This window comes from Sus scrofa, chromosome 12 (genome assembly GCF_000003025.6).
Source record: "Sus scrofa isolate TJ Tabasco breed Duroc chromosome 12, Sscrofa11.1, whole genome shotgun sequence".
Taxonomy (NCBI): domain Eukaryota; kingdom Metazoa; phylum Chordata; class Mammalia; order Artiodactyla; family Suidae; genus Sus; species Sus scrofa.
This window is the reverse complement of record NC_010454.4, coordinates 52286195-52304230: the sequence shown is the minus strand read 5'-3', so window position 1 is coordinate 52304230 and position 18036 is coordinate 52286195. Positions and strand designations below refer to the sequence as shown.

The 18036-nt window shown below is 49.7% G+C and overlaps 1 protein-coding gene across 2 annotated transcripts; it reads right to left on the bottom strand.

Moving 5' to 3' along the window:
- ALOX15 (arachidonate 15-lipoxygenase) lies at positions 8358-17057 on the bottom strand. 2 transcript variants are annotated; one of them, XM_013981286.2, is made up of 14 exons: positions 15526-16454; positions 14933-15137; positions 14545-14626; positions 14330-14452; positions 14085-14188; positions 13734-13894; positions 13001-13144; positions 11756-11965; positions 11053-11139; positions 10784-10953; positions 10494-10615; positions 9837-9937; positions 9547-9714; positions 8358-9435 (listed from the first exon to the last, which is right to left on the bottom strand). In XM_013981286.2, the coding sequence occupies exons 1-14, from the start codon at positions 15553-15555 to the stop codon at positions 9256-9258; spliced, it is 1887 nt and encodes a 628-aa protein (XP_013836740.2). In that variant the 5' UTR covers positions 15556-16454; the 3' UTR covers positions 8358-9255.

Sequence of the window (18036 nt, the reverse complement as noted above, 5' to 3'; positions counted from 1 at the left end):
AAGCACTTACTTATAATTAAACAAAACAGAAATTCTGTTTAATATGGAAGATTTCATGACCTTTCTAATACCTCTAATTCAAAGATGCTTTCCGAAGAAAATCCCGTTTTTCTTTTTTATCCATGGAGTATATATAGTGCTAATTCTTGGGGAATTGACAACTCTGGCAAACATACTGGTTTGTTTTTTTTTTAATTGAAGTGTAGTTGATTTACAATATTGTGTTATTTTAAGGTGCATTGCATAGTGATTCAGTTATTTTTTTGCATATTATATCCTATTACAGCTATTACAAAATATTTGGTACAATTCCTCATGCTGTACAGTAAATCCTTCTTGCTTATCCATTTTATGTTTAGCGGTATCTATCTGTTGATACCAAACTTGTATTTGGTCCCTCTCCCCCCCTTCCTTTTGGTAACCATAAGTTTATGTTCTATGTTTGTGAGTCTGTTTCTGTTTTATAATAGAGAATCATTTGTCTTATTTTTTAGATTATCACATAAGTGGTATCATAGAATATTTGTCTTTCTCTGACTTCACTTAGTATGCTATTGTCTAGGTCCATAAATATTGCTGCACTATTTCATTCTTTTATGGCTAACATTCCTATATATATATATATATAGAATATATATATATATATATATATGAATGTTTTATATATATAAACCAATCATCTGTTGGTGGGCACTTGGGTTGTTTTCATGTCTTGGATATTGTAAACAGAGCTGCTGTGAACATTGGGGTGCATGTATCTTTTCAAATGAGTTTTTGTCTTTTCCAGATGTATACCCCAGAGTAGAATTGCTGGATCATATGGTAGCTCTATTTTTAGTTTTTTAGGGAGCCTCCATACTGTTTTCCATAGTGGCTGCACCAATGTACATTCCCACCAACAGTGTACAAGGGGTCTCTTTTTGCCACACCTTCTTCAGCATTGGTTATTTGTAGCCTCTTTGATGACAGCCATTCTGCCTGATGTGAGGTAATACCTCACTGTAGTTCTGATTGGCAATTTTCTAACAATTAGTGATGCTGAGCATCTTTTCATGTGCCTGTTGGCCATCTGTATGTCGTCTTTAAGGAAATGTCTATTTAGGTCTTCTACCTTTTTTTTTTAAATTGGGTTGTTTGATTTTTTTGATAATGAGTTATATGAACTGTTTGTATATTTTGGATGTTAACTCCATGTTGGTCACATCATTTGCAAATATTTTCTCCAATTCTGTAGGTTGTCTTTTTACTTTGTTGATGATTTCCTTTGCTGTGCAAAAGATCTTGATTAGGTCCCATTTGTTTATTTGTGCTTTTTTTAATTTGTTTTTTTTGCCTGAGGAGACTGATCTAAGGAAATATTGCTGTGATTTATGTCCAAGAACGTTTTACCTATGTCTCTTCTAGGAGCTTTATGGTGTCATTTCTTATATTTGGGGGATTATTTTTCTATATTTTTGTATAATGTATACAAAATTGTATATGCTATGCATTTGGTATGTTTTTGTATATTTTCATTGATTTGCACATAGCTTTCCCAACACCGCTTGTTGAAGAGACTATCTTTTCTCCATTGTATATACTTGCCTCCTTTGTCAGAGATTAATTGGCCACAAGTATGTGGGTTCATTTCTGGGCTCTCTCTTCTGTTCCAGTGATCTATGTGTCTGTTTTTGTACCAGAATTATGCTGTTTTGATTACTAAAGCTTTATAGTACAGTCTAAAATCCAGAAGGGTTATGCCTCCAGCTTTGTTCTTTTTCCTCAGGATTGCTTTGGCAATTCTGGGCCTTTTGTTGTTCCATATATATTTTAGGATTATTTAGTCTAGTTCTGTGAAAAATGTAATGGGTATTTGGTAGAGATTATATTAAATCTGTAGATTGCTTGGCTATATTAACCATTAATTTTTCCAGTCCAAGAGCATGAGATATCTTTCCATTTCTTTGAATCATCTTCACTTTTCTTTATCAGCATTTTATAGTGGGAGGGCTGGTTTTGGTATGGATGCCAGCCATGTCTTTCCGTCATCGCCTTGATGGGGGTGTGATTGGAGCTGTGGCATCAGGACACTGTGCTGGATACTGGGGCCTCCTCTTTGCTCTGTGGCTGTCACCATCCTGTCAGGGGTGGGGTCTGCCCCCCAGTTGTTGGAGTAGAAAACCTGAGAGTTGGGTTTGATCAGGCTCCTTTGCCCTTGAGTGTGTGCCCTGCTCCAAAGGAAGAGTTTTTGAAGCAAGGGAGGCCTGTGCGGTCACAGAAAACCTACGCACGAACTGTGTAGGCATCCACGGTTCTGCTCAGAAGCAGCCCAAGGTTGCTCTCCTCCTCTGTTGTGTTTGTCTCTGATCCAAGGATGTGGTGTGGACCAGGCTGGAGCTGGAGGTCAGGATGCTGTGGCTGAAGGAACGGGGGTGGTCGTGCTGCCATCTGAGAACAGGGGCTGCCTCTGTGACAGAATCCTCCCAGATATAGGGCTCAGCTGCAGTGTGGAGTTGGCAGAGCTGGAGCATCCCCACTAGGAAATGAAATGCTCTGGACTCCCACCCAGCGCCCCTCTGCCCCGGATTCAGTGCTCGGTCACTGTATATCCTTGTGGCATCACTGGTGCATGTGCAATGGGTTCCGTGGCTCCACTTGGATCTTGGAGTGAGTGGGGCAGGAGGGTGTGCCCCTTCAGAGTGGGAAGTGCCCGTGAGATGGCAGCTGATTTCTGCCCTGTCAGCAAGCCAGCATGTGCGTCCTCCTCATGTGTGGAGTCTAGGCTTCTCTAGACCCTCTATCTGTATCATTGACTTCCAGCAGGCAAGGGAGCTTGCCTCCTCCATGCAGGACCCCAGGACTGGGATGCGCCGTGCATGACTCAACCTGCTCACTCCCTAGGGTGGACCTTACCCATACCCCCCAGGGGCACAGGTCCTGACCCAAAGCCTTTTGTCTTTCTTTTTCTTTTTCTTTTTTTGGTCCTACCTGGAGATCTTTCTCGCGGCTTTGGTTGTATAGGAGTTCTTCTGCCAGTTTCCAGTGACTTTTCTGTGTGAACTGCTCCGTGTGGAGATGGGGGCTTCTGAGGTGACATGGGGAGAGGTGAGCTCCTTGCCCTCCTACTCACCACCTTGATCCCCTTCCCTCCCATTTTTTATTACTGGAAAGTCTGGAGTCTTCTCTAGGGTCTTTGAATTCTCTTTGAATTTTCACTCTACATTTTAAAAATTCATATGGGTTTTAACTCAAGAGAAAAGTAATCTCATATTTAAACAATGAGGAAAATAATAAATTTGGTGGCAAGGGCAGACTATACAGCATCTCTTCTTTCAAGGAGGGCGAAGGGGGAAATGTATATATTCAGAATAGAGAGCATGACCCTGAGCCCAAACTTGACCCCTATTTTACTACTTACTAGAGGACAGCAGTTCTCTACCCTGAGACAATGCAGTCTTTTAAGAGTCCCGCTTTTCCTCTCAGAAACTCTGTCCTCTTGGTCCAGTAGCACTTCGGGGGAAATTCACTCAATTGACCTTCATTCTCCTAAAGAAAGGAAAGCCAACTTTTGAGGCTTGAAACATTCTTTCCAAGAGAGACCAGTCCTCTGAGCTCGGCTACTGATTCACAGATAAAATTTCACCTGTATCCCATGGCTACGTACCCAACACTGTGCATCAAAAACCGTTAGAAATGATTATCAACAGCAGAAAACAAAAAGACAGCAAGCATAATCTTGCTTTCCAGTGTGTGGCAGAGACTGCTACCCATCCTTCAAGGGCCACTTTGTCCTTATTCCATAAAACTAAAAGTATAAGCTATCACATGATTGACCAAGTCCACCAGTATTTGCCAGCCTCCTTGGAGTTAGATTTGGCCACGTGCCTTAATCATTGCCAAAGAAGGGCAAACAGATGTGAGAGCTACCTCTTCTGATTCAACACCTGAGACTAGACTGTCTCTGCTTCAGATTCTCTGTTTTCCCGCTCTATTGAGGTATAACTGACAAATTATATAAAAAGTGTATTCATTTAAGGTGCCCAACATGTTTTGACAGATGTGTATGTTGTAAAATGATGACCACATCCAGCTAATTAACATACCCATCATCTGTTACCTTTTTAAAAGGAAAACAATTAAGATCTACCCTCTTAGTAAATTTCTTTTTTATGGAAGTGTAGTTGGTTTAGTGTTTAAGATGTATCTTAGTAAATTTCAAGTGTGCAATACAATAGTAACTAGTCACCGTGCTGTCACATTCTTTTTCTCATTCCTGCTGGTTAAAATCCAATTTCAATCACATAGAGGAATACAGTACCCTATGGAATGGAAGAAAAACAATGTGGAAAGAACCTGGGCTCTTGAATTGTGATGTAGAGTGACTGAGTAAAAACACTACCTTGAACTGGTACATTGAAGAGAAACAAAACATCCTGTTTTAGCCATTGAATATGTAGGGTCTCTTCCTTACAGCAGTTTAACCTACCCTAAAACAAAACATCCCTATAGATTTTCTCAGCAAGACAGCTCTTTCCCATTATTCCTAAGAGGTAAGAGATGGGTAGCAGAAGTGGTTAGACTCCTCAGTCATACCCAGCAGCGGTTAGACTTAGCTTCCTTTCATTGGCTTGTATGTAGAATCATACTGTTCCCCATGCACCATCAGTTCATTTTATTCCAACCGCATCATTGCACCATTTGTTAATTTACATGAGACAAGACTTAGAAAATCTTAAATAAGAAGTCTAGCAGAACTAGTATTTTATTTTTACTTCGTGCATGGAGGAGAGAGGGGAGGTACCAATGATCCCTCCTTCATTAACAGAGGAAATTCACAAATTTTAGACTTCTTGAAAAATATAAATGTCCATTGTCAATATTTTGGTCAGAACAACACCTTATTCATTAAAATCAGCCAACCAGAATTAGAAATGTCCTAGTCATTAAGAAATATTTTCATAATACATAGCAACAGTATCTAAGTTCTGGTAACTTACAAGACTACTTTGTTTAAAAGAATATCTACAAGAACAGCTTTATCAAGCAAAACACCATCTGCTTTTCTCTGCAGCTGCAAGGAAAGAGGAAGCATGTTCTCTCATCTTGCAGAGATTTCTTGCACCAGCAATGAGAAGAGCTTAGAGTTTCAAGGTCAAGCACTGAAATTCCATTAGTAAATCTGGCTTAGGAGGTCCAGGTTTTACAATAGGAAAAGAAGAAAGCAGAATAGGGTTATGACCAAGTGGAAGACAAAGCAGGTAGTATTTTACATCTGCATGTCAATAATTGAAAGAGTTGCTACTATGAAATGAATCTGAGAGGATTATATATAAGCTGATCACAAAGATGATATGAAAGAGAAGACAGAAGACTATCCGAGGAAATTTTGAAAATAATATTTGTCAAAATATGGGATAAAACTACTCTATGTAGGAAATGCAGAATGGTTATCGGCCTAAGAGGAGGAAAACAGATGAGCTGCATCACAGGGGGAACTCCAAACCTTCAGTTTTTAAAGCACACTACCTGCAAAGCACAATAAAGCTAAGTGCAAATAAAACGAGGTCTGCCTATGTAAAAGGACCATTCTTATACTTCCAGTTGCTGTGAAGGGAAGCAACAAAACTCCAACTCCAACAAAACAAATATACTGTTAAAATATTTCTTGGCTCAAAAAGGTAGGGAAATCAGTAAGTATTGGTGGGTAAAATATTTCAAGTATTTGTAGGAAAAAGGAATATAATGAGGAGAGAAAACAATGATATGAATGAGAACCAAATGAATGCCTAGAATTAAAGAAAAAAAATCTGAAATAAAAATTTTACTGGATGGGATTAACAGCAGATTAGACATTGCAGAAAAAAGATCGGAGACCTTAAAACATAGCAACAGAACCTAACCAAATGAATCGTACAGAGGGAAAAAAATATACAGAGCCTCAATAATCTGTGGAATAATATCAAAAGGTCTAACACAGATATGGTGGGAGTCCCAGAAGGATAGAAAAGTAGAACAAAATTTTTTTGAAAATGTAGTGGCTGAAATGTTTCCAAATTGGATAAAAACTAAAAATTTTCCGATCCCAGAATTCAATAAATCCTAGACAGGCTAAACATACACACACAGCTGACACAAAGGCACATCATAATCAAATTGTAGAACGACAGAAGCTTGAAGGCATTCAGAGAAAAGACGTTATATACAATGTAATAAATAATAAAAATTATCACAGGCTTATCAGATATTATATGTCAGAAGGTGGTGGAAAGACATCTTTAAAGCAATGAAAAAGTTATCAGAGTTCCTGTTGTGGCTCAGTGGATTAAGAATCCGATTAGTATCCATGAGGATAGGGGTTCAGTCCCTGGCCACACTCAGTGGGTTAAGGATCCAGCATTGCCTTGAGCTGTGGTACAGGTTGCAGATATGGCTTGGACTCCACATTGGTGTGGCTCCAATTCCAGCACCTGCAGCTCCAATTCAACCCCTAGCCTAGGAACTTCCATATGCCACAGGTATGGCCCTAAAAAGAAAAAAAAAAAGATATCCTTCAAAAACTAAGACAAAACCTTTTGGAGAAAAAAGTTGCATTAAAAGACATTATCAGAAAAGTAAAAATACAGCCTACAGAATGAGAGAAAATATTTGCAAATTGTGTCTCTAATAAGGCTCTAGTAATCAAAATATACAGAGGACTCTTACAATAAAAAGACGAGCAACCCAATTAAAAAATGCGCCAAGGTCTTAAATAGACATTTCCAGGAAGAAGATACACAAATGGAAAATAAGCATGTGAAAAGATAATACCATTAGTCATTAGGGAAATGCAAATTAAAACCAGCGTGAGGTCCCACCTCACATTCACCAGGATGGCTCTAATTAAAAAAAGAAGAGAATCACAAGTGTTGGTTCAGATGTGGAGAAGTTTCTGGTAGGAACATAAATGGTATAGCCATTGTGTACACCATTTGGGGAATGAATTCTCCAAAAAGTTAACAGTGGAGTTAACACAGGAGCCTGAAATTCCACTCCTAGCTTACTTACCTAAAAGTAATGTAGCTCATCAGGACCTCATTTTTTATTTCCTGCAACTTCATTGGAATTTAAGAGGCATGGTTTCAGGGGTTCCTGTTGTGGCACAGCGAAACGAATCCGACTAGGAACCACGAGGTTGCGGGTTCGATCCTTGGCCTTGCTCAGTGGGTTAAGGATCTGGCATTGCCGTGAGCTGTGGTATAGGTCACAGACGCGGCTCAAATCTGGCATTGCTGTGGCTGTGATGTAGGCTGGCAGCTGTAGCTCCGATTTAGACCCCTAGCCTGGGAACCTCCATATGCTACAGGTGTGGCCCTAAAAGGACAAAAAGACAAAAAAAAAAAAAAAAAAAAAAAAAAAAAAAAAAGGAAGAAAGGCATGGTTTCATGTCTTAGAGACCATCAAGACCATATATCTTGGTTTTTTCTCCCCATAGGCCTGTTTGTGATACGCCTGTGGCTTGAAAAGACTCATTTCCAAAAAACAAGGAGATTTGTAGTTTTCCCTGTTGGGGACTGAGGAGAAAAGCTACGAGATGAAAAAAATGCATTGGTAAGGAACCGATAATGAGGGTGTCTCCCCAAAGAGAAAGTGTGTGGCCGCCAATGAGAAAGGGTAGCTCTGTGACTTCCAGGAACCTGTTATACCCTTTTATAATCCATCACTGGCTGTTTCCTAAAGGTCAAACTGGAGTTCCCATCATGGCTCAGGGGTTAATGAGCCCGACTGGTATCCATGAGGATGCGGGTTCCATCCCTGGCTTCGCTCAGTGGGTTGAGGATCCAGCATTGCTATGAGCTGTGGTGTAGGTCGTAGACGTGTCTCGGATCCTGCGTTGCTGTGGCCGTGGTGCAGGCTGGCAGCTGTAGCCTCAATTCGTCCCCTAGCCTGGGAACCTCCATATGCTGTGGATGCAGCCCTCAAAAGACAAAAGACATACAAATAAAATAAAAATAAATAAGTAAGGGTCAAGCCTAATTTCCTGGCATGAAGCCCGTTCTTCTTGAGCCCTCCCCTTCCCACGGCTCTCTCCTAGCCCCATCCCTCCCCGGGCTGCACCACTGCCAAGTCTGCATTACTCTGGTATGAAGCTGTGCCATGCTCTCTCTTACCTCCTTTGGGCTCTCCTAGATCCCAGCATTAAACTCTACTTCCAACTCTCAAGGGTTCATTTCCTATTCTTCCTTCAAGAACCAGACCAAGCATCACCCATAGGTCATCTGTCAGATGACATAGAATTGAGGCAAGAAGCAACTTTGGTCACGCTGTAAAGGAAACAGTTCTGACCTGTGTAAACTAACAAGTTTCGCAGACGATCGTGTGAAGAAATCAAACTTCCAAGCTTATTTGTCCAAAACTTTAATCAGATACAGAAGTTGGATTTTGTTATTCCTTTGTTGTCCCTTATTAAAATAATGAGGGTTTTTTTTTTTGTTTTTTGTTTTTTTTTTTTTTTGGTCACACAGAGATTGAACCCACACCAACAGTGACCCAACCCACTGCACCATTGAAGAACTCTGAAATAATGAGATTTTTTTTAGTATTTGTAAAATCATTTCAATTTGGGAGCTTCCCCAAGCCAACAAGTGAGTTATAGTTCTGAATCCCTTGGGCAAAACCCTGACGCCAAATACCTCTAGCTGGGAGCAGCTTCTGCCACTGAACCAGCTTTCTTCCGTCTATCGTTTTCTACTGAGCCACGGAATGAAAATCTCGAGGACTTGGCTGCGTCAGTGGTTTGCTTCATGTCGTGTCTGGTTTCAGGACACGCGGTGAATCCCATCTGGTTAGAAAGCTGGGCTCTCTCTTCTTTTGCCAATACTCGATGTGGGATAGTTTGGCCTCAAGTCTTTTCTTTCATTAGTCTGAAGTACCTCTTTCTTGTCATTACACTCACTTTAGGTTCAAAATCATAGTCGACTCATAAAAAGTGGGGAGTAACACCTACTGTTACCCTGTTCTGTTCTGGATCCTTTCGAATAAATGCGGCTATTACCTGCCCTCTGGGAGGCCTGGATGCAGGAAGGGAGGGGGAAAGGAAGAAAGGGAATGAGGTCCCTGGGTGGTGCGTCTAGAGTAAAATGCACTTGCAGTGGGCACAGACCGTGAGAGGGCGACTCTCTCGGGAGGGTGCGAGTTGGGAAGAGGATGGGGTTTAGGGCGGGCCAAACTGGAAGCGCTAAAGAATGGACGGGGGTGGCCTGGCCAGAAGGGGCTCAAACAGCCCAAGGCTGGGGCTGCTCAGATGGCCACACTGTTTTCCACCCGGCTGGGCCGCAGGTATTCGTAGGGCAGGGCCAGCTTGGCATTCCGGACCTCGATGTCCTTGTCCAGGGCAGCCAGCTCCTCCCTGAACTTTGTCAGCACAGCCTTGGGCCCAGGGCCCGAAAAGTATTCCTCCTCATGCTGACCTAGAGCCACCTGGGCCAGAGAGGAAAAAGGCAGCGGAGAGCTTGGCTGACCCTCCGTTTGCAGTGCCACCTCTCCCCGCAGCCACCCCCTGCCGCGGGGACCCAGGCACCCGGCTCTCACCATAGTGGGCTGGCATCTGCCCAGCTGCCAAGTGATGGACATCTGGAGAGAAGCCTGATGGAAGTTGGGCAGGGTTGCCATCACCGTCTCCAGCGTCGCATCCTTGGTGGTCGGCGGGGGCAGCCGCATCGTGCAGGGCGCGTTAGGGACCCACGCGTACCAGTCCAGCTAAGGAGGGGCGGATATCTAGAGTCGATGTCGGCGAAGGCTGAAAACCCCTTAGCCCACCTGCACGCAGCCCCTCCCCCACTCCAGCTGCAAGTGCCCAGCTGCCCCCTCCTGCTAAGCACCTGGCCCAGGTGGTTGGAGGAGTGCTGGCCAGTGCAGGTGAAGATACACATGGTGACAAAGTGGCAGAGCTGCTCCTTGGACTGTAGGGAGACAGGAAACCCTGCGAGGGGTACGGGAGTTAGAAGCTGGGCGGCCAGGCACAGAGGCAGAGCTCTGAGGGACTGAGGGAGGTGAAAGGAGAGGTGAGAAGGGGTGCCCAGGACTCTCGGTGACTATCACGGGAAGTGACGCGCACATGGGTTGAGGTGGCGGAAGTGTGGAGATCTCCGGGGAGGGACCCACTCGGTAGGTACTGGGTGTGGCCCATACTGGCTCTCGAGACTCAATGGTGTCAGACGTTCAGATGTTTAGCCAGGTGGCTGTCATCAGTGTGGAAATGGGCGCATGCTCCAAATCAGGGCATTTCCCCCCCAGAGAGCCGACGGTTAAATAAACATCTATGAGCAACCACTGGTCCCACTGGTTCTGGGACCTAGAGGGGCTCTCTGTGCACAGGATGGGGACCTGTCTCTAGCTGAGAGGAGAGGGAATCTGGGAAGGCTTTGGGTGTTTCCCTAGGGGTTGGAAAGGCTTCTGGAAGGTTCCAGAGCAGTAGAGAGGATTCTGGGGAAGTTCGAGGGAGGAATCTTGCGTGGGAGTCTCGAGGCCCATCTTACCTCGGTCCTGGGCCCCCAGCAGCCCAATCTCAGTGAACTCTCGACACCAAGCCTGCAGCTCAAGATCCTCCTTCACAGACTCGTCCGTCTTGTAGTGGAGACTCACAATTCCCTCCACGTAGCTGCCAGGGGAGGGGTCAGGCCGAGGGAGCTGAGGTGGGCAGAAACCCTGCAGGCCCCCTGCTCCTTGCCTGCGCTGGCCAGGACCCACAGCCCCCCAGCCGGGGCACAGCCCTCCTGTTCTCCCAGCCTCCTCCCCGAGCCCAGCTCCGCTGGCCCGGCTGCCTCACCGAGAGATGACTTCCCAGAGCCGCAGGGCATCTTGGGCATAGAAAGAAGACTCGACTCCCAGGAGCCCCCGGTCAGCCAGGTCATCAGGGGGGCAGAATGAGCTATAGGTTAGCAAGGCTGCTGCTCGCCTGAGCAGCTCCACGTGGCCACCCCCACCTGTGCTCACCACCTGAGGAGCAAGGGCAGGCGGGGTCAGGCACATCCACCTGCTCTGAGGCCAGAGGCCAAGGGAGCATGAACTCCGGAGTCCCCCTCTCTGTCCTCATACCTGGTCAAAAATTCCCAAATCAGAGACCAGCCCATTCCTGGCCCGGACGTTAATTTCCATCGTGTATCGGAAGTGGGGAATGAGAAGCTAGAGGGGGAAGAACGGGGAAGGGCAGGGTCAGAAGACAGCTGTGGCCGGTCCCTGCAAGAAAGAGGGGCTGAAAAGCAGGGAAGGTACCGAGTCTGCAGGAAAAGTAGAGACGGAAGCCCAGTGGCCCTCGACACCTCGGACTTCGTGCTCTTTGATAATTGAAAGAATCATTCTCCTTTTCATGTAAGATGGTTCAAGGTCAAGCTCAGTGTTTCTCTTTTCATTATCACTTCTCTAGAGAGGCTTTTAGGATGTTTTTCCCTACTCTCACCTGCCCCATGAAATGTTGGTGCTTTGGGTCTACCATATAACTGTTAGGTACCATATCTATATACGTGCTTTATACATAAAAAGAGTAAAACTTCTGGACCCCACCCCCTCACCCTCACACCACTCCCCACCCTACCAGTGAATCATTTTCACTTCCTTGGGAAGTGATATCACCCTGTTGAAAGTGCAGAGCAAGCCACGCTCTGACTCCCTCGCTCATTTGTCTTTCATTGGTTGGTTCTCCCCAAATGACGAGGTTCCACCAAGAAGGTGCCTCCAGAGCTGAGACCGCACAGTGGGGCAGAGAGCGGGCCAGGCAGGAGGGACAGGGCTAAGGTGTTACCTTGAAGATAGGGTGTATGGATGGAAGGCACCTCATGGTGGCCACAGCAATGACCTCAGCCATCAAGTGTCCCCTCAGGAGGTGAGAGTGCAGCTCATGAAGCTGGAAGTCTGAGCTGCGGACCCAGCATTTGGCCAGGAGCCAAACCATCGGTGGATCCGTGGGCAGGAAAAGCGGTGGCAGGGGGGACCCCTCACGGGGCAGTTGGAGCTGGAGCAGAGACAAGGGTGCAGGGAAGAGGGGGGTGAGGCCAGCTCACAACATACCCCCCCTTCCCTTGCATCTTTAAGCTCTTCTCTCTTCCTCTGAAGCCACCCAGCTTCCTCCATCTGCCGCTGCCCCCCTCGCCCTCCCTTTCCCACCCCCCCCCAGCCCATTAACACGAGGCAGGAGGCTGAGCTCTGCAGGAACGGCTCTTCCACTGCCTTCTCCAAGCTCCATTTCCCCCTTTTAGTCCCTCAGTGTGGACAGACGCGTTACAAGTGTCTCTGCATTAGCGAGAGAAAAGCCCCCATGGGGATCTTTTCTTCTTTCTTTGTGCCATTTCTGCAGGTGCCTTCCCTGCCTCTCCTTTCCCGCTTGCCTCAAATCCAGGCCAGTTTAACTTTCCTCTGTTCCCTCCCATCTTTCCTCACCACCCCCCAGCCACCTCCCCAATTCTGAGCCCGTCTCCTCCAAGGACAATTGCTTCCGCTTGCCATCTCTGTCTCCAGCATCCCCCTTCTCCAATCCATTCTCAACACACTTGCCCATATTGTGTGCCGGCAGCATTTTTCACAACAGCCTTCACCAGCTTCCCGTGTTCCTGCTCCCGAGGAGCTGGGCCTCTACCACCCGCCACAGCCTGACCCTCTCAGCTCAAGATACTCCCAACACGCCAGCCCAGCTGTCTACTGGGAATCTCCTGACTCCTGTCTGCCCAGCCCATCTTCCCCTGGTGGGGAGGTCCTGCCCTCTTTCCTGCTTGAAGAATCTGAGTCCCGACCCTCTTGCAAGGCTCGCCCCATCTCCAGTGATGCCCTGCAGGTGGTCCCCATCCTCTGAGACTTGCTCAGCACTGGGGCTTGTTCACATGCGCCTGGTCTAGTTTGTCTCTTGAGCTGGACGACAACTCTCCTCCTTTCCCCATTTTCTCCTTTCATGCCTCTCCCAAGGCCACAGCAGAGGGGGTACACAGAGAACTGGAGTGAGAAGCTGAGCTGAGAGGGCCAACCACTGGGGAACGGAAATCCTGGGTCCTCTCACCTGGATGACCATGGGCAAGAGTTTTCCATCAGGCTGCAGTTTCAGCATAACCAGAGGGACGGCCAGGTACTGCTGGCTACACAGGATGACATTGGCCTTGATCCCATCCAGCAGGGAGAAGTCAGCTTCAAATAGGGTGCCTCCCTGGATGAGGGCAAGGGCTGCTGTCGGTGTAAGGCATCCTTTCCCCACCCTGACTCCCGAGAGGAAGAAAGAAACTAACCTGTCTCCAGCACCTGCTCTTTACCTGGTAGTGGACCATGTACTCATTGCCTCATATAATTCTTAAATGCACACAAATTAGCCTCAGTTTTATACAAGAGGAAACAGAGGATCAGAGAGGATAGATGTCTTGCCTGAAGTCACACAGCTCATGAACAGCAGAGCCAGGATTCAGACTCAAGTCTGTCTCGCCCTAAATCCCATGAGTTGTCTCTCTCAGTTGTTCCAGGCTGACTCCCCATCAACAAGCCCAACCCCGACTCTGACTCTCTTTCTCCCACTCTCCCTAAATCTCAAGCACCAATCACAGCTCTTCATTTGGACTTTGACTCTGTCACCCATCACACACTCGCCCTCCATAGCACGCACGCTATTCTCATTAGGGGAGGGAGGCCAGGGGGTTGCACCCCTCCAGGATCACTCAAGAGTTTCGCTGTAGAAGCCTTTTAGGCCCACAGTGGACCCCACCGCCTTTTGCTGTGTGGTCTCCTTAGGGCCCTTTTGTCCGTACCTGGAGCTCCTTCTCCAGCTGGGCCTGCAGCTCCTCCATCCCTGGAGGGAACTTCAGGCGGGCAGGAAGCTCAACGGAGTGCCGCAGCAACATGGGGTTCGTGCCGTTGAGAAACTGGTACCCAAATAAGGCATCCTCCTTCCAGGAGTCCCGCACCCGCTCTGGGGGTGGCAGTTACAGAGCTTGCTGTGGATCTTAGCTCCTGGTCCTTTCAACCCCCACCAAACCATCCCCACTTGACCCCAGCCTACCAGAAGGACCCAGACCCCTGGTCTCCCAACCCCGGTTCCCTAGAGTGGTTAGGGTCTGGGGCTAAGGGTCCTAGGAGAAACAGTGAGTAGGGGTACTCACCAGCCAGCTTGCTCTGGCCACACCAGAAAATCCTGTTGAAGCTATCCAGGCTGTTCCAGCTCATCAGAACATTTAAAGAGTCTTTGACAGCTAGGTCTGCCAGCCTTCAGGAAAGGATAGGCAAAGAATTTGAGAGTTATTCCAGCATCAAACCCCCGGCTGCTCCAGCCCTATGATGTCCATAAGCCCACTGGCCTCCGCTGGACCAGGACAGCTCCCTGTCACCCAGTGTGACTTATTCTTACCCCTTGGCCAGTGAAGCCTCAAAGTCAATTCTTTTGTCCTCCAGAAATCTCTCGTCCACTGGGAGGTCATGTATGCCGGTGCTGGCTATATTTAGAATTAACCCATCCTTCCAGTTACCCCACCTGCCACGGAAATGAAGCCAGGCATTGGTCCTGGGGAAGGGTCAGCATCTCGCTGTGGGGTCAGGAGTCAGGGGGCCAGGAATAGGACTGACCGATACAGCTTCCTTCTCTCTGCCAGCTCCTCCTCCCTGTGTTTCTTGAACAGGCCTTGAGGGTCATCGACCACTGTGCGGGCTAGAAGCAGGGTGGTGGGCACAGGCCATAAGGCTCCTCAAGAGATTCTCTCCCCTGTCCCTGAAAGGGTCCCTCAGCCCGCCCTTCCCGCTGGCCCTCGACACCCCCCCCCCCCAGCCTTGCTGCTCTGTGCCAGCTCCAGAATCTGGCCTCTTCCCCAAGCCCTCAAGATGTTGCCCTCCAGGTGCCTGCCGCCACCCCCTCGCCTGGCGCCACCGCCCCCCCCACGCTGCGCGCCCTCTTCTCCGCTCCCCCACCCCCAGTTCCTCTTGTGCCCCGAGGCCTCTCACACCCAGAAGCGCTCACCAGTGCCCTCAGGGAGGCTCAGGATGCGGTCGCCCTCCACCCAGCGGTAGCAGGGGAACCTGAACTCGTCCCCGTTTGCTCCCGGACCCTGCACGGAGATCCAATTGCAGAACCACGCGTCATCCTGAAGGAGGTGCCGTTTGCGCAGTTTCACAAACAGCAGTGGCCCCAGGTACTCCGACACGTCTACACTGAATTCCGTCTCCTGCCAGCGACAAAAGAGAATCAGCAAGGTGGGGCTCCCCGGAAGGGGTCCTTGGACTGAGCCCTGGACGCCCTTCCCTCTGAGCCTCTGGGAAAGCGGCGCAACAGGAGCAAGGGAGAGACGGGGCCAGGGCGCAGGTGGCCCCACGACCCGTTCCTCGGTCTTTGAGTTTCTCGGCCCCGGGCGAGGTGGGGGAAGGAAGATGGAGAGGGCATTCCTTCCTTCGCCTTTCCTCCCGGTAGTCACTGATGGTGCGGAGAGAGCGCTGGGCCGGGCACCCGGCACCCACAGGGTGCCCTGGGCGAGCGCGCGCATTTGAGCCCGGAGACGCCCTGATGACCAGGCAATTAATCCTGTCACCAAAGCCGAGTGCGGACAGAAGCCCCACCTGGCCTGGGGCAGGTTTCCGGGAGGACATGGCATCTAAACCGAGACCCCCGGGTGGAAAGGGTTTAGCCAGGGAGAGTGGGAGAGTGGGAAAGGTGGGGGGGGGGCAGGAGAGCGGAGTCGTGGAGCTGGAGCGCTGATCGCGAAGTGGGGGAAGACAAGCAGGAGCAGATGGTGAAGTCTGGAAGGCTGAGCCGAGAGCTTTGGATGGGTGCTGCGAACTAGCGGAAGCCACTCATACGCCGTCAGCCGGGGGACTGTGTGGCGGGTGGGAAGAAATCGCGCCGACGGCAGGAGGGTCTGGAACGGCAGGAGCGCAAGCAGCGACGCGGGTGAAGAGGAAGAAGGTGACAGGTTCAAGGGGATCTTGGTGGTCAGGGCGGACGGACATCAGATCACGGATGCGGGCGACGTCTAGGAGATGCCCTTGACAGAGCTCCCTTCTTGGTTGAAGGAGGTGCGGGTGCGGAGGGCGCGAGCGCCCTTGGAGCAGAAAGGGAAGAGGTCTGGGAGCTGGGAAGAGGGAACGACCTCACTTCAGCACCGTCCTCTGAAGTGTCCATGGGACAGACATCGGGTCTGCGGGTCCTGGAGAGAGAGCTGGACGGGAGACGGGAATCGAGTCGGCGGACGAAACAAGTTACAGATGCCAGGGGCGAATAATAGGAAGATGCAATGGGAGAGGGGAACGGACCGGGAAGTTTACACTTCTCTCATCGCTTGGCTTCTTCTCCCACCCTTCTCCCGGTCCCCACTCCCCACCCATCCCGGAGATAAAGCCCGCGAGGTCGGAGATCTAGAAACTGTAGAGATGCTGTAAACAGCAACGTTTAGGGAGTTCTCTCTGTGGCTCAGCGGTTAAGGAACCTGACTAGGATCCTTGAGGATCCGGGTTCCATCCCTGGCCTCGCTCAGTGGGTTAAGGATCTGATGCTGCCATGAGCTGTGGTGTAGGTCACAGATGCAGCTCGGATCTGGAGTGGCTGTGGCTGTGGCTCCGATTTTACCCCTATGCTGCAGGTGCGGCCCTAAAAAGGAAAATAAAATAGCAACTTTTAAAAAGTGGAAACGGGGAGATGGAGGACGCTCCAAGGACCCCTGCGTTTCAAGAAAAGGCAGAGTTCTGGCGCGAAGGCCAAGCAAGACAATCCCAATTACAAAGAGGCCGGGAGGCGGGAACGTTTATTGAGTGCCTACCGTGCGCCACGTCGCTGCGCCCTAAAGCGCTTTACCCAGGGGTCTCCGAGCGCGCTCTGCCCGGGGCCGTGCGCCCTGAACCCCTGGGTGGAGCTGGAGGTCGGCCGGGGCGCGTCTCTTCCCGGGAACTTGCGACCTCGGGCCCGGGGCGGGGGCGCTCCCACCCCGCGGGGCTCCGGCCAGCTCACCTTGCCCCGCGCCGGCCGCAGGCACCATCCGAGCGCCGCCTCCCCGTGCTGGCCCACCAGCCAGAGCTGCACCTGGTTTTGGGAACCTGCGTAGAACGACGACCCAGTGGACACGCGGACGCGGTAGAGACCCATCTTGCAGAAAGCAGTTTCGGCCTTTCTGGGGGGAAGCAGAGTGGACGCCCCAAATAACCTGGCGGGAGACCCCGCCCCTCCCGGGCCTTGCGGAGGTTCGGGGTGTGAGTGGCAGGTCTCCAACCAGCCCCGCCCTGTCCCGCCCTGAGGTCCCCAGCTCCGCGCAGCCCAGAGCTCAGCCCTGACCGAGAAGGCGGGGTCCTGGCGGGGGCGGGCAGGGGGCGCAGCCCCTGGGGAAGATGATGGCAGGCGGAGCTGATGAGGAGTGGGACAGAAAACGTGCTGGAGGAAGGAATTGACACCTGGCACAGGGGACAGGACAGTGTGTGTCGCTGGAAGTCCTCTCCCTCTACACTCACGCACGCACCCGCACGTGTCGCACAAGTTAGCTCACCTTGGCCAGGGGTCGTGCATAGGTCGCAAACGAGGACGAAGAGCCAAGGAACCAGGTCGCAGCAGCATCTGAGGAAGGTCTGAGACTGGTCCCATTCCAACCACCGAATTAATCTGACCAGCTGCTTGCTGTGCCTTCCTTCCCTGTGCCAGACTCTGGGGCTCGTTCCTTTCGGGCTTCAAAGCCTCTGCCTCCCTTCTGCCCGCAGGATAAAAATCCAAATGCCTTGGCATTTAAAGCCCTTGCTCACCTGTCCTGCCCTCTGCCCACCGCACCTCGTCCTCATCTCTGGCTCTCCACTTCGGGCGGGAGCCCTGCGTTTCCCAGAGCTCACCATGTTGTTCGCTTGCCGTCCTTGGTCCTGGAAAATTCTATCCGGCCTTGTAAATGCTGGTTAGATCCAGTTTTTCACAGACGTCTTTCCTGAAGATTCCGCCCTTCCCCACTACCCCCATCAGAGCTAATGGGCTTTCCTCTCTCCTGCTCTCACCCTGGGCACCTCTGTTACTGCACACTCAATCCCCACCCCAGGGTGGTACTTTGTTTGTATGTCTGTCTCCCCCACTAAGGTGAGATCCTTCTAGACAGGGACCACATT